The sequence below is a fragment of the Biomphalaria glabrata genome, chromosome 11, assembly GCF_947242115.1.
Source record: "Biomphalaria glabrata chromosome 11, xgBioGlab47.1, whole genome shotgun sequence".
NCBI classification, from domain to species: domain Eukaryota; kingdom Metazoa; phylum Mollusca; class Gastropoda; family Planorbidae; genus Biomphalaria; species Biomphalaria glabrata.
The window spans coordinates 8,587,368-8,611,810 of record NC_074721.1 but is presented as its reverse complement, the minus strand read 5'-3'; the positions used below and the strand labels follow the sequence as shown (position 1 = coordinate 8,611,810).

The following is a 24,443-nucleotide window of genomic DNA, read 5'->3' as shown; positions in this document are numbered from 1 at the left end:
TTTCTAATATTCTATATAACTAAAGATTGCTTAATAAAATTTTTGATTCATATAATTTCATAATAAAAATATGACATCCATTCGACACAAATATTTAGACATGGTTGAGAAGTTTTACTAAAAGATGAAGTTCGATTATATTTTTTTATATAATGTAATTCACTTTATCTTACAGAAAACAAACCGACAGAGACAAGTGAAATTACGACAATAACTAGTAGCACAAGTAACGCACTTACAACGAATATAACAACTGAATTTAAATTTTCAACGACACTAACATACACAACAGATAAATCTACTGCCACACCACAAAATACATACACACTTTCAACTATTTCAACATCAGAATCTACTATTTCTACAACCCAAATATCAGCGGCATCAACAGAATCTACCACACAAACTATTCCAACATCAGAGTCTACTATTTCTAGCACTTTAACATCAGCTGTATCATCAGAATCTACTACAACACAACCAACTATTCCAACATCAGAGTCTACTATTTCTAGCACTCTAACATTAGCTGTATCATCAGAATCTACTACCACACAACCAACTACTACCACACAACCAACTATTCCAACATCAGAGTCTACTATTTCTAGCACTCTAACATCAGCTGTATCATCAGAATCTACTACCACACAACCAACTATTCCAACATCAGAGTCTACTATTTCTAGCACTCTAACATCAGCTGTATCATCAGAATCTACTACCACACAACCAACTACTACCACACAACCAACTATTCCAACATCAGAATCTACTATTTCTAGCACTCTAACATCAGCTGTATCATCAGAATCTACTACCACACAACCAACTACTACTACACAACCAACTATTCCAACATCAGAATCTACTATTTCTAGCACTCTAACATCAGCTGTATCATCAGAATCTACTACAACACAACCAACTATTCCAACATCAGAGTCTACTATTTCTAGCACTCTAACATCAGCTGTATCATCAGAATCTACTACAACACAACAAACTACTACCACACAACCAACTATTCCAACATCAGAGTCTACTATTTCTAGCACTCTAACATCAGCTGTATCATCAGAATCTACTACCACACAACCAACTATTCCAACATCAGAATCTACTATTTCTAGCACTCTAACATCAGCTGTATCATCAGAATCTACTACAACACAATCAACTATTCCAACATCAGAGTCTACTATTTCTAGCACTCTAACATCAGCTATATCATCAGAATCTACTACAACACAACCAACTACTACCACACAACCAACTATTCCAACATCAGAGTCTACTATTTCTAGCACTCAAACATTAGCTGTATCATCAGAATCTACTACCACACAACCAACTATTGCAACATCAGAATCTACTATTTCTAGCACTCAAACATTAGCTGTATCATCAGAATCTACTACCACACAACCAACTACTACCACACAACCAACTATTCCAACATCAGAGTCTACTATTTCTAGCACTCTAACATCAGGTGTATCATCAGAATCTACTACCACACAACCAACTATTGCAACATCAGAATCTACTATTTCTAGCACTCTAACATCAGCTGTATCATCAGAATCAGCTACAACACAACCAACTATTCCAACATCAGAGTCTACTATTTCTAGCACTCTTACATCAGCTGTATCATCAGAATCTACTACCACACAATCAACGATTCCAACATCAGAATCTACTATTTCTAACACTCTAACATCAGCTGTATCATCAGAATCTACTACAACACAACCAACTACTACCACACAACCAACTATTCCAACATCAGAGTCTACTATTTCTAGCACTCTAACATCAGCTGTATCATCAGAATCTACTACAACACAACCAACTATTCCAACATCAGAGTCTATTATTTCTAGCACTTTAACATCAGCTGTATCATCAGAATCTACTACAACACAACCAACTATTCCAACATCAGAGTCTACTATTTCTAGCACTCTAACATCAGCTGTATCATCAGAATCTACTACCACACAACCAACTACTACCACACAACCAACTATTCCAACATCAGAGTCTACTATTTCTAGCACTCTAACATCAGGTGTATCATCAGAATCTACTACCACACAACCAACTATTGCAACATCAGAATCTACTATTTCTAGCACTCAAACATTAGCTGTATCATCAGAATCTACTACCACACAACCAACTACTACCACACAACCAACTATTCCAACATCAGAGTCTACTATTTCTAGCACTCTAACATCAGCTGTATCATCAGAATCTACTACAACACAACCATCTTTTCCAACATCAGAATCTACTATTTCTAGCACTCAAACATCAGCTGTATCATCAGAATCTACTACCACACAACCAACTATTCCAACATCAGAATCTACTATTTCTAGCACTCAAACATCAGCTGTATCATCAGAATCTACTACCACACAACTAACTACTACCACACAAACAACTATTCCAACATCAGAATCTACTATTTCTAGAGCTCTAACATCAGCTGTATCATCAGAATCTACTACCACACAACCAACTATTCCAACATCAGAGTCTACTATTTCTAGCACTCTAACATTAGCTGTATCATCAGAATCTACTACCACACAACCAACTACTACCACACAACCAACTATTCCAACATCAGAGTCTACTATTTCTAGCACTCTAACATCAGCTGTATCATCAGAATCTACTACCACACAACCAACTATTCCAACATCAGAGTCTACTATTTCTAGCACTCTAACATCAGCTGTATCATCAGAATCTACTACCACACAACCAACTACTACCACACAACCAACTATTCCAACATCAGAATCTACTATTTCTAGCACTCTAACATCAGCTGTATCATCAGAATCTACTACCACACAACCAACTACTACTACACAACCAACTATTCCAACATCAGAATCTACTATTTCTAGCACTCTAACATCAGCTGTATCATCAGAATCTACTACAACACAACCAACTATTCCAACATCAGAGTCTACTATTTCTAGCACTCTAACATCAGCTGTATCATCAGAATCTACTACAACACAACAAACTACTACCACACAACCAACTATTCCAACATCAGAGTCTACTATTTCTAGCACTCTAACATCAGCTGTATCATCAGAATCTACTACCACACAACCAACTATTCCAACATCAGAATCTACTATTTCTAGCACTCTAACATCAGCTGTATCATCAGAATCTACTACAACACAATCAACTATTCCAACATCAGAGTCTACTATTTCTAGCACTCTAACATCAGCTATATCATCAGAATCTACTACAACACAACCAACTACTACCACACAACCAACTATTCCAACATCAGAGTCTACTATTTCTAGCACTCAAACATTAGCTGTATCATCAGAATCTACTACCACACAACCAACTATTGCAACATCAGAATCTACTATTTCTAGCACTCAAACATTAGCTGTATCATCAGAATCTACTACCACACAACCAACTACTACCACACAACCAACTATTCCAACATCAGAGTCTACTATTTCTAGCACTCTAACATCAGGTGTATCATCAGAATCTACTACCACACAACCAACTATTGCAACATCAGAATCTACTATTTCTAGCACTCTAACATCAGCTGTATCATCAGAATCAGCTACAACACAACCAACTATTCCAACATCAGAGTCTACTATTTCTAGCACTCTTACATCAGCTGTATCATCAGAATCTACTACCACACAATCAACGATTCCAACATCAGAATCTACTATTTCTAACACTCTAACATCAGCTGTATCATCAGAATCTACTACAACACAACCAACTACTACCACACAACCAACTATTCCAACATCAGAGTCTACTATTTCTAGCACTCTAACATCAGCTGTATCATCAGAATCTACTACAACACAACCAACTATTCCAACATCAGAGTCTATTATTTCTAGCACTTTAACATCAGCTGTATCATCAGAATCTACTACAACACAACCAACTATTCCAACATCAGAGTCTACTATTTCTAGCACTCTAACATCAGCTGTATCATCAGAATCTACTACCACACAACCAACTACTACCACACAACCAACTATTCCAACATCAGAGTCTACTATTTCTAGCACTCTAACATCAGGTGTATCATCAGAATCTACTACCACACAACCAACTATTGCAACATCAGAATCTACTATTTCTAGCACTCAAACATTAGCTGTATCATCAGAATCTACTACCACACAACCAACTACTACCACACAACCAACTATTCCAACATCAGAGTCTACTATTTCTAGCACTCTAACATCAGCTGTATCATCAGAATCTACTACAACACAACCATCTTTTCCAACATCAGAATCTACTATTTCTAGCACTCAAACATCAGCTGTATCATCAGAATCTACTACCACACAACCAACTATTCCAACATCAGAATCTACTATTTCTAGCACTCAAACATCAGCTGTATCATCAGAATCTACTACCACACAACTAACTACTACCACACAAACAACTATTCCAACATCAGAATCTACTATTTCTAGAGCTCTAACATCAGCTGTATCATCAGAATCTACTACCACACAACCATCTTTTCCAACATCAGAATCTACTATTTCTAGCACTCAAACATCAGCTGTATCATCAGAATCTACTACCACACAACCAACTACTACCACACAACCAACTATTCCAACATCAGAGTCTACTATTTCTAGCACTCAAACGTTAGCTGTATCATCAGAATCTACTACCACACAACCAACTATTCCAACATCAGAATCTACTATTTCTAGCACTCAAACATCAGCTGTATCATCAGAATATACTACCTCACAACCAACTACTACCACACAACCATCTATTCCAACATCAGGATCTACTATTTCTAGCACTCTTACATCAGCTGTATCATCAGAATCTACTACCACACAACCAACTATTCCAACATCAGAATCTACTATTTCTAGCACTCAAACATCAGCTGTATCATCAGAATCTACTACCACACAACCAACTATTCCAACATCAGAATCTACTATTTCTAGCACTCTAACATCAGCTGTATCATCAGAATCTACTACAACACAACCAACTATTCCAACATCAGAGTCTACTATTTCTAGCACTCTAACATCAGCTGTATCATCAGAATCTACTACAACACAACCAACTACTACCACACAACCAACTACTCCAACATCAGAGTCTACTATTTCTAGCACTCTAACATCAGCTGTATCATCAGAATCTACTACCACACAACCAACTATTGCAACATCAGAATCTACTATTTCTAGCACTCAAACATTAGCTGTATCATCAGAATCTACTACCACACAACCAACTACTACCACACAACCAACTATTCCAACATCAGAGTCTACTATTTCTAGCACTCTAACATCACCTGTATCATCAGAATCTACTACCACACAACCAACTACTACCACACAACCAACTATTCCAACATCAGAATCTACTATTTCTAGCACTCTTACATCAGTTGTATCATCAGAATCTACTACCACACAACCAACTATTCCAACATCAGAATCTACTATTTCTAGCACTCTAACATCAGCTGTATCATCAGAATCTACTACCACACAACCAACTATTCCAACATCAGAATCTACTATTTCTAGCACTCTTACATCAGCTGTATCATCAGAATCTACTACCACACAACCAACTATTCCAACATCAGAATCTTCTATTTCTAGCACTCTAACATCAGCTGTATCATCAGAATCTACTACAACACAACCAACTATTCCAACATCAGAGTCTACTATTTCTAGCACTCTAACATCAGCTGTATCATCAGAATCTACTACCACACAACCAACTACTACCACACAACCAACTATGCCAACATCAGAATCTACTATTTCTAGCACTCTAACATCAGCTGTATCATCAGAATCTACTACCACACAACCAACTATTGCAACATCAGAATCTACTATTTCTAGCACTCAAACATTAGCTGTATCATCAGAATCTACTACCACACAACCAACTACTACCATAAAACCAACTATTCCAACATCAGAGTCTACTATTTCTAGCACTCTAACATCAGCTGTATCATCAGAATCTACTACCACACAACCAACTACTACCACACAACCAGCTATTGCAACATCAGAATCTACTATTTCTAGCACTCTAACATCAGCTGTATCATCAGAATCTACTACAACACAACCAACTATTCCAACATCAGAGTCTACTATTTCTAGCACTCTAACATCAGCTGTATCATCAGAATCTACTATAACACAACCAACTATTCCAACATCAGAGTCTACTATTTCTAGAACTCTAACATCAGGTGTATCACAAGAATCTACTACCACACAACCAACTACTACCACACAACCAACTATTCCAACATCAGAGTCTACTATTTCTAGCACTCTAACATCAGCTGTATCATCAGAATCTACTACCACAAAACCAACTACTACCACACAAACAACTATTCCAACATCAGAGTCTACTATTTCTAGCACTCTAACATCAGCTGTATCATCAGAATCTACTACAAAACAACCAACTATTCCAACATCAGAGTCTACTATTTCTAGCACTCTAACATCAGCTGTATCATCAGAATCTACTACCACACAACCAACTACTACCACACAACCAACTATTCCAACATCAGAGTCTACTATTTCTAGCACTCTAACATCAGCTGTATCATCAGAATATACTACCACACAACCAAATACTACCACACAACCATCTATTCGAACATCAGAATCTACTATTTCTAGCACTCTTACATCAGATGTATCATCAGAATCTACTACCACACAACCAACTATTTCAACATCAGAGTCTACTATTTCTAGCACTTTAACATCAGCTGTATCATCAGAATCTACTATAACACAACCAACTATTCCAACATCAGAGTCTTCTATTTCTAGCACTCTAACATCAGCTGTATCATCAGAATCTACTACCACACAACCAACTACTACCACACAACCAACTATTCCAACATCAGAGTCTACTATTTCTAGCACTCTAACATCAGGTGTATCATCAGAATCTACTACCACACAACCAACTATTGTAACATCAGAATCTACTATTTCTAGCACTCAAACATTAGCTGTATCATCAGAATCTACTACCACACAACCAACTACTACCACACAACCAACTATTCCAACATCAGAGTCTACTATTTCTAGCACTCTAACATCAGCTGTATCATCAGAATCTACTACCACACAACCAACTACTACCACACAACCAACTATTCCAACATCAGAATCTACTATTTCTAGCACTCTAACATCAGCTGTATCATCAGAATCTACTACAACACAACCAACTATTCCAACATCAGAGTCTACTATTTCTAGCACTCAAACATCAGCTGTATCATCAGAATCTACTACCACACAACCAACTATTCCAACATCAGAGTCTACTATTTCTAGCACTCTAACATCAGGTGTATCATCAGAATCTACTACCACACAAACAACTATTCCAACATCAGAGTCTACTATTTCTAGCACTCTAACATCAGCTGCATCATCAGAGTCTACTACCACACAACCAACTACTACCACACAACCAACTATTCCAACATCAGAGTCTACTATTTCTAGCACTCTAACATCAGCTGTATCATCAGAATCTACTACCACACAACCAACTACTACCACACAACCAACTATTCCAACATCAGAATCTACTATTTCTAGCACTCTTACATCAGCTGTATCATCAGAATCTACTACCACACAATCAACTATTCCAACATCAAAATCAACTATTTCTAGCACTCTAACATCAGCTGTATCATCAGAATCTACTACCACACAACCAACTATTCCAACATCAGAATCTACTATTTCTAGCACTCTAACATCAGCTGCATCATCAGAATCTACTACAACACAACCAACTATTCCAACATCAGAGTCTACTATTTCTAGCACTCTAACATCAGCTGTATCATCAGAATCTACTAAAACACAACCAACTATTCCAACAACAGAGTCTACTATTTCTAGCACTCTAACATCAGCTGTATCATCAGAATCTACTACAACACAACCAACTATTCCAACATCAGAGTCTACTATTTCTAGCACTCTAACATCAGCTGTATCATCAGAATCTACTACCACACAACCAACTACTACCACACAACCAACTATTCCAACATCAGAGTCTACTATTTCTAGCACTCTAACATCAGGTGTATCATCAGAATCTACTACCACACAACCAACTATTCCAACATCAGAGTCTACTATTTCTAGCACTCTAACATCAGCTGTATCATCAGAATCTACTAAAACACAACCAACTATTCCAACATCAGAGTCTACTATTTCTAGCACTCTAACATCAGCTGTATCATCAGAATCTACTACCACACAACCAACTACTACCACACAACCAACTATTCCAACATCAGAGTCTACTATTTCTAGCACTCTAACATCAGGTGTATCATCAGAATCTACTACCACACAACCAACTATTGTAACATCAGAATCTACTATTTATAGCACTCAAACATTAGCTGTATCATCAGAATCTACTACCACACAACCAACTACTACCACACAACCAACTATTCCAACATCAGAGTCTACTATTTCTAGCACTCTAACATCAGCTGTATCATCAGAATCTACTACCACACAACCAACTATTTCAACATCAGAAACTACTATTTCTAGCACTCTAACATCAGCTGTATCATCAGAATCTACTACAACACAACCAACTATTCCAACATCAGAGTCTACTATTTCTAGCACTCAAACATCAGCTGTATCATCAGAATATACTACAACACAACCAACTATTCCAACATCAGAGTCTACTATTTCTAGCACTCTAACATCAGGTGTATCATCAGAATCTACTACCACACAAACAACTATTCCAACATCAGAGTCTACTATTTCTAGCACTCTAACATCAGCTGTATCATCAGAATCTACTACCACACAACCAACTATTCCAACATCAGAGTCTACTATTTCTAGCACTCTAACATCAGCTGTATCATCAGAATCTACTACCACACAACCAACTACTACCACACAACCAACTACTACCACACAACCAACTATTCCAACATCAGAATCTATTATTTCTAGCACTCTTACATCAGCTGTATCATCAGAATCTACTACCACACAATCAACTATTCCAACATCAGAATCTACTATTTCTAGCACTCTAACATCAGCTGTATCATCAGAATCTACTACCACACAACCAACTATTAAAACATCAGAGTCTACTATTTCTAGCACTCTAACATCAGCTGTATCATCAGAATCTACTACCACACAACCAACTACTACCACACAATCAACTATTCCAACATCAGAATCTACTATTTCTAGCACTCTAACATCAGCTGTATCATCAGAATCTACTACCACACAACCATCTATTCCAACATCAGAGTCTACTATTTCTAGCACTCTTACATCAGCTGTATCATCAGAATCTACTACCACACAACCAACTATTGCAACATCAGAATCTACTATTTCTAGCACTCAAACATCAGCTGTATCATCAGAATCTACTACCACACAACCAACTATTCCAACATCAGAATCTACTATTTCTAGCACTATAACATCAGTTGTTTCATCAGAATCTACTACCACACAACCAACTATTTCAACATCAGAGTCTACTATTTCTAGCACTTTAACATCAGCTGTATCATCAGAATCTACTACAACACAACCAACTATTCCAACATCAGAGTCTACTATTTCTAGCACTCTAACATTAGCTGTATCATCAGAATCTACTACCACACAACCAACTACTATCACACAACCAACTATTCCAACATCAGAGTCTACTATTTCTAGCACTCTAACATCAGCTGTATCATCAGAATCTACTACCACACAACCAACTACTAACACACAACCAACTATTCCAACATCAGAATCTACTATTTCTAGCACTCTAACATCAGCTGTATCATCAGAATCTACTACCACACAACCAACTACTACCACACAACCAACTATTCCAACATCAGAATCTACTATTTCTAGCACTCTTACATCAGCTGTATCATCAGAATCTACTACCACACAACCAACTATTCCAACATCAGAATCTACTATTTCTAGCACTCTAACATCAGCTGCATCATCAGAATCTACTACAACACAACCAACTATTCCAACATCAGAGTCTACTATTTCTAGTACTCTAACATCAGCTGTATCATCAGAATCTACTACAACACAACCAACTATTCCAACATCAGAGTCTACTATTTCTAGCACTCTAACATCAGGTGTATCATCAGAATCTACTACCACACAACCAACTACTACCACACAACCAACTATTCCAACATCAGAATCTACTATTTCTAGCACTCTTACATCAGCTGTATCATCAGAATCTACTACCACACAACCAACTATTCCAACATCAGAATCTACTATTTCTAGCACTCTAACATCAGCTGCATCATCAGAATCTACTACAACACAACCAACTATTCCAACATCAGAGTCTACTATTTCTAGTACTCTAACATCAGCTGTATCATCAGAATCTACTACAACACAACCAACTATTCCAACATCAGAGTCTACTATTTCTAGCACTCTAACATCAGGTGTATCATCAGAATCTACTACCACACAAACAACTATTCCAACATCAGAGTCTACTATTTCTAGCACTCTAACATCAGCTGTATCATCAGAATCTACTACCACACAACCAACTACTACCACACAACCAACTATTCCAACATCAGAGTCTACTATTTCTAGCACTCTAACATCAGCTGTATCATCAGAATCTACTACCACACAACCAACTACTACCACACAACCAACTATTTCAACATCAGAATCTACTATTTCTAGCACTCTTACATCAGCTGTATCATCAGAATCTACTACAACACAACCAACTATTCCAACATCAGAATCTACTATTTCTAGCACTCTAACATCAGCTGTATCATCAGAATCTACTATTTCTAGCACTCTAACATCAGCTGTATCATCAGAATCTACTACCACACAATCAACTATTCCAACATCAGAATCAACTATTTCTAGCACTCTAACATCAGCTGTATCATCAGAATCTACTACAACGCAACCAACTATTCCAACATCAGAGTCTACTATTTCTAGCACTCTAACATCAGTTGTATCATCAGAATCTACTACCACACAACCTACTACTACCACACAACCAACTATTCCAACATCAGAGTCTACTATTTCTAGCACTCTAACATCAGCTGTATCATCAGAATCTACTACCACACAACCAACTACTACCACACAACCAACTATTCCAACATCAGAATCTACTATTTCTAGCACTCTTACATCAGCTGTATCATCAGAATCTACTACCATACAACCAACTATTTCAACATCAGAATCTACTATTTCTAGCACTCTAACATCAGCTGTATCATCAGAATCTACTACCACACAACCAACTATTCCAACATCAGAATCTACTATTTCTAGCACTATAACATCAGTTGTATCATCAGAATCTACTACAACACAACCAACTATTCCAACATCAGAGTCTACTATTTCTAGCACTCTAACATCAGCTGTATCATCAGAATCTACTACCACACAACCAACTATTCCAACATCAGAGTCTACTATTTCTAGCATTCTAACATCAGGTGTATCATCAGAATCTACTACCACACAACCATCTATTGCAACATCAGAATCTACTATTTCTAGCACTCAAACATTAGCTGTATCATCAGAATCTACTACCACACAACCAACTACTACCACACAACCAACTATTCCAACATCAGAGTCTACTATTTCTAGCACTCTAACATCAGCTGTATCATCAGAATCTACTACCACACAACCAACTACTATCACACAACAAACTATTCCAACATCAGAGTCTACTATTTCTAGCACTCTAACATCAGCTGTATCATCAGAATCTACTACCTCACAACCAACTACTAACACACAACCAACTATTCCAACATCAGAATCTACTATTTCTAGCACTCTAACATCAGCTGTATCATCAGAATCTACTACCACACAACCAACTATTCCAACATCAGAATCTACTATTTCTAGCACTATAACATCAGTTGTATCATCAGAATCTACTACAACACAACCAACTATTCCAACATCAGAGTCTACTATTTCTAGCACTCTAACATCAGCTGTATCATCAGAATCTACTACCACACAACCAACTATTCCAACATCAGAGTCTACTATTTCTAGCATTCTAACATCAGGTGTATCATCAGAATCTACTACCACACAACCATCTATTGCAACATCAGAATCTACTATTTCTAGCACTCAAACATTAGCTGTATCATCAGAATCTACTACCACACAACCAACTACTACCACACAACCAACTATTCCAACGTCAGAATCTACTATTTCTAGCACTCTAACATCAGCTGTATCATCAGAATCTACTACCACACAACCAACTACTACCACACAACCAACTATTCTAACATCAGAATCTACTATTTCTAGCACTCAAACATTAGCTGTATCATCAGAAACTACCACCACACAACCAACTGTTTCAACATCATTATCTACAACAACATTTTTGAAAACCACAGAATCTAGTACCGCAACACCAGCCACTACATATTTTACCACTACATTATTTAGTAACTTATCAGAAACAATATCGACCCAAGAAACTATTTTCACGTCAAACTCTTCAACGCAACTACCGCTAACTAGCACAGAAATGACTTCTACATCTACTTCTACTTTTACTGAATCTACCGCATTACCACCCACTGATACGACTACTACTTTCGCTACTGCTAGAACAACAGAACTGACTACTGCAACAGGTAAAAAAATTGTTAACTGCTTTTATAGACATTGATATGTTTGTCCATTTTAATAATAAGTAATTATCTCAACCAATTCATTCTAAAATATCTCTAGGTCCTTAAAGTTAGGATTATCTCTTTCACTTGGTAGAATTTTGTTATCGAGAATAAATGTATAGACCTAACAGCTGGAGGTCACGTACATAGGCCGCGGGATACACATTTATACCAAAAGAAAATCCGCTGCCGAGGACAGACGTAGTCGGCGAAAAGAAAATCTAAATCGACCACTTGCGGACAATGGTTATGCATGCGTCGATCGTGGCAAATATGTAGGTCACAGCTGGGGCTGCGTACCCACGGAAGACTCTCCATTTCTCATTAATCTTCGGACTCGAAGACTAGCATTATAATACTTAACGAACTATAACAACAATAATTATTAATTAATCATATAAATTATAACACTGACTTGTAAAACACAAGTTTAGCTAGATCTAAAGCGTTGTATATATAGAAAACAATCTAGCACTAGCTAACATAATAAGTAAGTAAATCTAAAGTGTTATTTAAAAAAGCTGGTGAAATATAACATGGAAGGAAAATCTTTGCTCTATACAAACACTTCAAACTTAGGTCTCACCAAACACGAAAAATATAGATGGATTTTAATAAGAAATGGAATAGGTTATATTAAAAAAAGATATGTTTCATGTCGATCTTCCATGATCTTGATCTAGTGTTACAAGGATTCAAGTGAGATTGTTATTTAGAATTTTTCTAGATCTATGAAAAAAACACGATACGTCCCAGTACTTCTGGCTGCTTTATTATGGAATGTTATACTTAAAAAAAGATTTAGACGTATGCATACGTTACATACTGTAGACAATGCGTAAAGGCTGACCTTTTACATTTCACATCAAATTGATTTCAACGTCTGACACTAGCCAAGTCAGGAATAAACCTAATTGTTATTTGTGGTTCGCCCTCGACGTCCATAAGAACCACTTTTGCCATGAGGGAATTTCCTTCGCATGTAGTTGATGAGGCCTATAATCAGGGCCGGATGTAAGTGGCCGTAACAAAAAAGAGGCCCCCACAAAAGATTAAATAAATCCTATTTCGACGGGTGAACAAAATTACGTTTTTTTAAAAACATTAAATCTTACAGTTGACAACACTGTCGTGATTAAAAAAGTGTCCGCTTGTAGCGTGATAGTAATATAGAAAAGCAGCTCTGATTTACGACTATATATATATATATATTATATTAAATATTTAAAAAAAAAGGAAATTTTAGATGAATTAAATTGAGTTCTTGTAAAGTAAATCTTAATCTAAAATATGGCATGCTTTTAGATACAATCATAACTATTATATTGTCGATTTTTACTTTTTATTAAGCTTTCGAAGAAGTGTAGTGCCTCCACAAATATCCAGCACCGGGGTCTCCACTTACTTAGATCCGGCCCTGCCTATAATAGCTTAAGAGGTTTAGCTATAAACTGGGCATGTTACTCTAGCAGGTGTCTGCAAGGATAGTTGTTGTTTTTTTTTCTCTCTTTCGAGTTTTGCCGCTTTTGTTGTTTGTTAACTGGTATGTAAGTATGATATAACAGAGTGCCAGAGCGCTTTAAAAGACGCGCCAGCTTGCTTTGACTGAACTGACATGCAAGACAGCACCTGGCAGCAGACGGCTACCGAAAGAGACAGCTGGAGATCTCTTAGAAAGGCCGCGAGAGACATACTTAAGACCGAACGGAAATCTCCTGTTGGGGACAGAGGTAGACCTGAGATGAGAACCTACACCGACCACCGATGGATGTAGCGAATATATATAGATCACAGGACTATGTGAATACAGCATTCCTCAATCTTGGGGCTCGACAACAAGCCTTTATTTGTATTACATTCGACATAATTAGATTTAACACATGTATTAACGATAAGACTTGAGGAATAAAAACTATGAAGAGACAAAAGGTTCAAGCAGTGGCGTAGTTAGAAATTTCCCATCAATTGGGGACCTCTTTAAGGGCCCCTGCATTTGACACTCGACATCATGACATGAGATAATGGTCTAATATTTAATATTTAATGTAAACAAAATTCTAACACTCATTTGGGGGCCCCCTCAAGTAGGGGCGGGGGAGTTCAAATGTCCCCCCGTCCCCCCAACCCTAGCTACGCCACTGTTTTCAATTCACTATTTCTATGGCTGTAGAAGGCTGTGCAAATCGTTTCTTTTGTAAAACGTATAGAGAGGTAAATTTGATTTTTTTTCTAAAGCATATTAACTCTTTCTCTCCCAACTGACGATACCAACGTTGATTCCACCAGAATGTGGTAAATAATTATGGGGAGAAAGAGTTAATAAATAATTTTAAAATTGAGTAGTTCAACATATTTATTTTGCTCTCTTTTAGTGTTGAATGAGCAACTGCTTACGACCAAGTTAAACTACGACACCACCAATACCGACTTAAATGATAGCAATGTACGCCAAAGTTTGTCCAGTCAAGTTCAAAGTTTTGTAAGTATAGAAGTTTCATTGTCTAACACAGTCTATTCGGGAATCTTGGTAAGTTACTTTTTTTGCGCCCCCGAAACGGGAAAAGTCCCTACTGGTTTTGTGTGGTCTGTCTGTCCGTCCGCCGAACCGTCTATCTATACCGTTTAGATTACAGTAACTAGAAAAGATATTTGAGATATTCTGGTTACTTATTGTTTTCTGAAAGCGACCATTTAATTTTTTAAATTAAATGCATCAGTTTTGGTAAATAAAACTACACCTTCTTTTAATGAAAAAAAAACAGAAATTGTTTAACTACTTTTGTAATGACAGCACGGAAATCTCCTCCCAAATACCCCTCCTCCCACGTGTTTGCGTACACACACACACACAAACAAGTGGATCACTGCTATAAGTATGAATGTTGCGCTGTACAAAAACTCTCGAAAAAAAAATTCCAGACGCACCAAATTCGTCATTGTAGGACTAGATCTTTTAGAAGCGGAGATTTTTATTTTTAAGGTCCAAAATGTATTAAACAGTGGTCCAAGCGTGCCTTCCTTGTACACGATGGGCTTTGTTAGTCCCGAAAAAGTTTGTGTTAATCTGTATTTTAGCAGCCCCCGTAAGATGAAAAGCCACTATTAGTTTTTGTGCCTTCTGTCTGTCTGTCTGTCACATTTAGATCGGAAAAACAAGAAAAGTTATTTCAAGTTATTGAAAAGCTAATTTTTCCTTTTGTATGTCAGAAATCTCATTTCAAACGAAAAACGCCAAAAAAATCATAGAAATTGCTCTTCTGATATGTTGTTTTTTTCGGTTTTGTTTTCAAATGAAAATGATTTGTTGAAGTGTTATTACTTTAGACTCTCAAAACAAGTCTATGGCTTGAATATTTCTTGTCCATGGGCGGATCTGGCGGGTTATTAGACCGATGTGAAACTCTCTTTATAATATAGTTCTAGTATTAATTTGTGCAAACAAAAAAAGATAGGCTTTTGGTTTCAAATAAATGAAAACTAAAACAAATAAGCTATAGATAGCATTAAAAGAAATAGAAATATATCGAGCTCTGAGCTCCAAATGAGACATCTGATCCACGCATTGAATTAATAGTTAGGAAATAAAGGTCACAACATCTGTAATAAAGTGCCATCATATCTTTTAGTCTTGGCATGTAAATTAAAGGATCCGAAAATCTATTACACAATACTAAGGCGCAATGCTGGTGCCGATTTGGATGTCCAACAACGAATGATATCGTGCTGTGAAATTTAAAAATAACAAGTCACGGGATTCGAACTTAATACCATATGTTTCAAAATCCAAGATAATTAAACAGCTTCTTTCTCCCACACCTATTCTCGGATCAAGCTGAAACTAAAAACAATTATTTATTTACCTAACAAAACATGAATTAACTTATAAAAATTAACCAAATTGGTCAGTTAATTAATGGTAATTAATTATTTTGTTTTATATTGATTAAGGGAAATAACTTCTACATTATTGAAGCATTCTTTCCCTTAGATAAGCTTTGTTGTTTTTTTAAAGAGATTATTAATATTTTGCTTGTTTTTTTTTTTACCTTAACTTTAATGTTGTTGTTTTTTTTTTCATCAGCTGTTTCAACACTTCCAACATTATTTGGACACTCAGCAAGAGCTAATTATTCTATCACTGAGGTAATCTTTTCAAAATAGTTCTGACATTTTGCTTTATTATAGTTTTGTACATATAGTAAACATCTCTGATTTATCATAACCATGTTATTGGACTGAGTGTTGAGGGTGCTGTGTAGTTATGTGAGGGATGTTTATCACGATAATCAAGCCACTCTATATTTAATAACTGCAGGGTCGTATGGTAAGCGCTTTGGTCTGTGATCTCGGGCTTAAATTTTAGACTGTCCTGAGTTCGAGCTCTAACCACAGCCATTCCCTGCCGCCCTACAGAAGGTTTAGGTTTGAGTCGAAAGAATTCTAACCTTGTTAGAAAAATAAACATTTTTTTTCTGTGTACTATATGGTAATGATTTTAAACAAGTTTACAGTTTGGCTAATAAATAGATCTATTAGCTATCCCCAGAGTGTTTGAAAATAAATAAGTTGACTTTTTACGATAGCTCCCTCACCATTCAGTCAATAACAGGACAGCATAACACTTACACTTTCCAATATATTTGTAGATTTGTACTTTACGTACTTGTTGTTTTAAACTGATTATTTACTTTATTATATGTAAGCTATCTAAGAGTTTGGCCGATTATTTTCCTTCTAGTTAATCCATTGCTTTCTACTCCCGTATTAGGAAAGGAAGTCTAATCGTAGATTACAAAATAACGTATTTAAATGAGGACCCTGCTTCAATAGTTGAAGCAGTAAAAGCACTAGTAGCCCCAAACCCTGTTACCATAGACAACCAGGCCGTGTTTGTCGATTCAGTGACAGTAAACAACGTACAGTGTAAGTGTTCATTCTTTTCAAATAAAGACAACACATTAATTGATTAATCTATTTAAGCGTTTCAAATACTTACTTTCATCCGTTGCTTATTTGATACATAAACTTAGATCAAAAAAAACTCTTATATTTTCTGTCTGTTGCTATACTGCAGTTAACAACACAGCAACACCTTGTGAGATACGAGCTGTACTACAAGCGTGTTCGGTCACTGAGGTCTGTGTTGAGAATGGAGCAACAGCGATATGCAGGTATTAACTATAAGCTACATTGGGCCTCATTGGCTACATTCACTTATTTTAGCTCGTTTTTTTTTTACCTTGCTCTACAACTACTTATTAGCAAAGATTTCACACAGGAATGGTCAATATTAAGTCTCCATTTCTTAATAGATCTAGTGGTTTCAGTATTGGCGATTTTCAAGTTCAACTACAAAATGTCAAGGACGCTAGTTTGACGTGACCCTCAATGTTGCCAACTAAATCAAAAAAGAAAAAAAAAACGCACAATTATATTCGGGTGTCAATATATTTTATGTACCCGAAAATATCATGAAACTTAACTCATTGTATTTTGTAATAACTTTTCTACATCTTGTTTTTTAAAAATGCAACGGTACTCTGTTCAGATAAGTATAACGTATAACAATCGATGACCGCCATAAGGAATTTAAATATAAAGAATGGCAAACTAGAGGTGCTTGTATGTAATACGGGTAATAGGAAGTTACATTTATAGTTACAACAAACAATAATGATTTCGCCAAACTAGTGTCGAGCACGAACTACACGTTATGGTTTTTACATTCTTCAAAAAGGTCTAGAAAATGAATTTGGTGGAATCATTGATTCTGAATTTCATTTTTATATGATGTACTTGGTTTATTATTTAATCAGTCTAAGCATATGCAAAATGTAATTATATAATATAAAAGCTTATGCAAAATACATATTCAGAAAACAATTGTAAGGCAAAATCTTCACCTATCCCTTAGTGATGTTGGACCGTTGGTGCACCACGCAAGATGCTATTAGAGCATGGAATGGGTTGCCTGAGCCAGCCAGTAAAACTAATGACTTAGCAGAATTTGTCATTGGTTAACATGCATGACTAGATGCATGCTGCGTAGGACATAATCATCTTTTTTGAAGCAACGTCTGTATTTTATAAGATAAGATTTGTCGACCGTCTTTCTCCATTCTTCTCTGTCTTTTGCCTTGAATATTACCTCTTTCAATGGCAGGAACGTCCATTTTTTCATGTTGTCGTTGAATCGCTTTCTCTGTCTGCCTCTTCTTCTTTTTATACTGGTACTGATCTCTGCAGGAAGGTCTTTACGAGCTCTGAGAACCTTGTGATATGACCATAGAGTTTTAGTATTAGTATTACAAAATAAGCGAAATCTATTGTTTATTAAATATTCATTTATTTTACAGTACTATTACAAGTGGTGAGTATTGATTGCCTTAAGTAGTGTAGATAAACAAAATCTCGCATTAAAATTTAACTAAGGTTTAAATTATTCTTATTAAGTTTCAGAATGTTTAACAATGAACAATTAGATTAATTCGCATTTGATGGTTACCTTTTTTTTTTTTTTTGCCTTTTGTTTAAGGCCTACTTTCATACATATTTTAGAGCCTTTTTTTCGTCTATTTGTGTTAAGAATGATTAATTAATGATGGACTTTAAACATCATGTCAAAGGAACAACATCTATTATTTTCCTTGTATAGTTAGACTGTATCTTCGAAGTAAAAAAAAATACTTGATAACTTTCTATCGGAACTATCCTAACATGTTTGTTCTACTAAATATAAATTATGGTTACTGGCCTGAAGCCAATATTTCATTAAAGTGTTTGGTTAATGAATTTTTTTTAAATAAAAAAGAAGTCAAAACTCATCACAAAACTAAAACACACTACTACAACGTTGGTAACTTACCTCAACCATGACTCTAGGATTCGACGTTGTCTTTTTTTATTTTTATTACAAAGCTTATATCAATTCACTCTGTCTGTCTGTCTGTCTGTCTGGTAAAAAGTTTGAACATGTTTTTTTCTCCCATTTGCCATTCTCGGATCAAGTTAACACTTTGCACAATTATTCAATGTACCTGACAAGACATGAATCACTAAAAAAGAAATGTAACAATTAGTTTAGTGTTGGTGATTAATTATGTTTATGATTTCGAAATAGGAAGAATAAATGCTACTTAATGAGAGATGTGAATATACATCATTACGTGTTGATACGATCGTTCTCTCACTTCCTATTAGCGGATTAAATTGAAATGGTGCAAAATTATTCAAAGTCGATAACAATAGACGAATCAGTCTGTTTGTTAATCATTTAGTACTAATTAATTAATTGTTTTATATAGCAGAAAAAGCGCTAAGCCTTGTAATTTTCAGATAAATGTTAGTAATTAGAGGTTATTTTCCCTTAGATAAGTTTTGGTTTTAAAAATTATTCTTTTTTCTATTGCTTGTTCCTATAATCCTACAAACATCTGATCTAGCGGTTTAACTGGCTACTTGCCCACTCGACGGCTATTCTTGTCTTTTTGAGCGCATTATGCACGAGTTAAATCTCGTTGTGTTGGTCCTACTGTGTAGATCAGAAAGACAAAAAGATAAAGACACATTCCTCGTTCCATATGCTAGGACAAATTTGTACAAATGCTCCTTCTTCCCTAGCGCTTTTAGAGCATGGAATGGGTTGCCTGAGCCAGCCAGGAAAACCAATGACTTGGCAGAATATAAGTCATTGGTTAATATGCATGACTAGATACATGACGCGCAGGACGTAATCTTCTTTTTTTTTTTTTTTTTTTTGAAGTAACATCTGTATTTTATAAGATAAGATAATAAATTGTTTTGAAAAGACAAAAACAGTATTCTTAATTAGGCCTAGCTTTTAAAACGCTTATAGCGTCTCGCTAGTGTAGTTAGAACTGGTAATTAACACATGTTTTATTATTTGTTATCTATTCCTGTGCAATAATGGGTGTATATTGTGGTATAAATAAGTGTATCTAGCTTTTTACACCTTACATTCTTGTCCATGGCGATTTCTTTCCCTTGTTCATTAAAAAAAACATAAAAATTTGTTACATATAGTAGGTATTCTCGCGTGTAACTTTGGTCGTAATTGTATAGGCGTAACCAACAACGCTTATTAAAACACATAAAAATATTGAGTGCAAATGCTCCTTTTTAGGATACTACAATAAACATACATATAGAAAACTCTACTGGTCCAAGTGTTTTTACTTTGGTCAAATAGGGTTTAGCTATATGTAATTTTGTTGAATTTTTTTTTAATTTTCGTAAAACTTGTAACTTGCATGTTTACTCTCTATAAATGGGCATTACTGTAATGGCTGGCAATAGACGAGGATTACATAACAGACTTTTTTCTTAGATCACGAGAAGGTCAAATGATATAAATAGATGTAGTAATACATGATGAATACTAAGATATTTGAATTTTCTTTACAGCATCTCCACAGGCTACGGAAACTACAGCTTCAACCAAAATACCTGTCACAACATTGTCAACATCCACAACATTATCAACATCCACAACATTATCAACATCTGATTTTACATCAGAAAAAACTACATTTTCAACTTCAAACAATGACACTATTTCAACTACTGCAGCTTCTGTTACATCAGGCATTACAACAGTACCTTTAACGTCCGTTAGCTCATTAGCTACATCTACACCTGTTAGTACATCCTCAACTATAACGGACTCATTACCCACAACCAATTCAAGTACTGCAACAGAAGTAACCACATCGTCTCCCAGCACGACCACACCCACAGTAACAAGTCTCAGTTCAGCTGTTACTTCTTCCGCAGCGGCAACTCCTACCACAACAGAATCTCTGTCTACAACTACAACGATAGCTGCAACTTCCAAAGAAGCTCTTAATACAACAGTAGCGACAACAGCAATCACGAATTCAACTGAAGTCCCTATCACAACAGTAATTCCAAGCACCACATTTACAGGATCTATCACTGATGCATCAACTAGCACAACACTTAACGACACAGCAGTAACCACCACAACAGCAGCCTCTATCGCTAATTCATCTGAGGTTCCTACGACAACAGGAGGAGCTACAACCACAATAGATACTTCTACACCAGCAACCTCCGCCACCACAGTACCACCAATCACCACAGCGGCAGCTACATTCACAACAGTACCCACAACAGCAGCAGCTTCCACAACCATAGGTGCTGCTACCACAACAGTAGCTGCAACCACAACAATAGTTTCTTCCTCAACTGAAGTTCCTACCACATCAGTAGCTACAACCACAATAGCAACTTCTACCCCAGCAACCACCGCCACCACAGTACCATCAATAACTACAGCAGCACCTACATCAACAACGGTACCCACAACAGCAGCAGCTTCCACAACCATAGGGGCTGCTACCACAACAGTAGCTGCAACCACAACAATAGTTTCTTCCTCAACTGAAGTTCCTACCACATCAGTAGCTACAACCACAATAGCAACTTCTACCCCAGCAACCACCGCCACCACAGTACCATCAATAACTACAGCAGCACCTACATCAACAACGGTACCCACAACAGCAGCAGCTTCCACAACCATAGGGGCTGCTACCACAACAGTAGCTGCAACCACAACAATAGTTTCTTCCTCAACTGAAGTTCCTACCACATCAGTAGCTACAACCACAATAGCAACTTCTACCCCAGCAACCACCGCCACCACAGTACCATCAATAACTACAGCAGCACCTACATCAACAACAGTACCCACAACAGCAGCAGCTTCCACAACCATAGGGGCTGCTACCACAACAGTAGCTGCAACCACAACAATAGTTTCTTCCTCAACTGAAGTTTCTACATCAGTAGCTACAACCACAATAGCAATTTCTACCCCCGCAACCACCGCCACCACAGTACCACTAATGACTACAGAAGCACCTACATCTACAACGGTATTCACAACAGCAGCAGCTTCCACAACAACCACAACAAAAGCTACTTCCTCAACTGAGGTTCCTACAACATCAGTAGCTACCACCGCAATAGCAACTTCTACCCCAGCAACCTCCGCCACCACAGTACCACCAATTACTACAGCAGCACCTACATCTACAACAGTACCCACAACAGCAGCAGCTTCCACAACCATAGGGGCTGCTACCACAACAGTAGCTACAACCACAACAATAGCTTCTTCATCATCTGAAGTTCCTGCCACATCAATATCTGCCACTACAACAGCCACTTCTACTACAGCAACCTCCGCCACCACATTACCACCAAGCACCACAGCAACACCTACACCTACGACACTACCGACAACAGCAGAAGCTTCAGCTTCCACAACCAAAGGGGCTGCTACATCAACATTAGCTGCAACTACAGCAATGCCTTCAATCTCGACTGGAGTTCCCACCACAACAGCTACTCCCACCACTACATTAGCTCCGACCACAACAGCTAATCCCACCACAACAGTTACTCCCATCACTACATTAGCTCCGACCACAACAGCTACTCCCACCACTACATTAGCTCCAACCACAACAGCTACTCCCACCACAACAGCTACTCCCACAACAACAGCTACTCCCACCACTACATTACTTCCGACCACAACAGCTACTCCCACCACTACATTAACTCCCACCACAACAGCTACTCCCACCACTACATTAGCTCCAACCACAACAGCTACTCCCACCACAACAGCTACTCCCACCACAACAGCTACTCCCACAACAACAGCTACTCCCACCACTACATTACTTCCGACCACAACAGCTACTCCCACAACAACAGCTACTCCCACCACAACAGCTACTCCCACCACTACATTAGCTCCGACCACAACAGCTACTCCGACCACAACAGCTACTCCCACCACAACAGCTACTCTCACCACAACAGCTACTCCCACCACTACATTAACTCCCACCACAACAGTTACTCCCTCCACTACATTAGCTCCGACCACAACAGATACTCCCACCACTACATTAGCTCCGATCACAACATCTACTCCGACCACAACAGCTACTCCCACAACAACAACTACTCCCACCACTACATTAGCTTCGACCACAACAGCTACTCCCACCACAACAGCTACTCCCACCACAACAGATACTCCCACCACAACAGCTACTCCCACCACAACAGCTACTGCCACCACTACATTAGCTCCGATCACAACATCTACTCCGACCACAACAGCTACTCCCACCACAACAGATACTCCCACCACAACAGCTACTCCCACCACTACATTAGCTCCGACCACAACAGCTACTCCCACAACAACAGCTACTCCCACCACTACATTAGCTCCGACCACAACCACAACAGCAGCTACCACCACAAAATTAGCTCCAACCACAACTACAACAGCAGCTACCACCACTACATTGGCTCCGACTACAACTTCAACAGCAGCACTTATCACTACATCAACTTTAAGTTTGTCCACTACTGTACCAATAACTACAGCGCCACCAATCAGCAGTAAGTATTGCTTTTGTTTAATTTATGTTGCCCA

At 37.3% G+C, this 24,443-nt stretch overlaps 1 protein-coding gene and 1 long non-coding RNA gene across 9 annotated transcripts in view; one reads left to right on the top strand and one right to left on the bottom strand.

The window, feature by feature from the left end:
• Positions 1 to 18,325, bottom strand: part of LOC129921631 (uncharacterized) — a 151,658-nt gene extending 133,333 nt beyond the window's left edge. For all 4 annotated transcript variants that reach the window (XR_008773572.1, XR_008773574.1, XR_008773573.1 and 1 more), the window contains exon 1: positions 17,934 to 18,325. This is a non-coding gene — a long non-coding RNA (uncharacterized LOC129921631). The remainder of the gene's footprint in view (positions 1 to 17,933) is intronic.
• Positions 1 to 24,443, top strand: part of LOC106059772 (mucin-16-like) — a 172,223-nt gene that overhangs the window by 98,810 nt on the left and 48,970 nt on the right. For 4 of the 5 annotated variants that reach the window (XM_056003652.1, XM_056003651.1, XM_056003654.1 and 1 more), the window contains 7 exons: positions 176 to 12,898; positions 15,310 to 15,416; positions 17,019 to 17,080; positions 17,706 to 17,860; positions 18,012 to 18,108; positions 19,294 to 19,307; positions 21,362 to 24,409. In XM_056003652.1, the coding sequence (XP_055859627.1) occupies positions 176 to 12,898; positions 15,310 to 15,416; positions 17,019 to 17,080; positions 17,706 to 17,860; positions 18,012 to 18,108; positions 19,294 to 19,307; positions 21,362 to 24,409 (16,206 nt within the window). The remainder of the gene's footprint in view (positions 1 to 175; positions 12,899 to 15,309; positions 15,417 to 17,018; positions 17,081 to 17,705; positions 17,861 to 18,011; positions 18,109 to 19,293; positions 19,308 to 21,361; positions 24,410 to 24,443) is intronic. The other variant, XM_056003655.1, reaches the window with a different exon arrangement.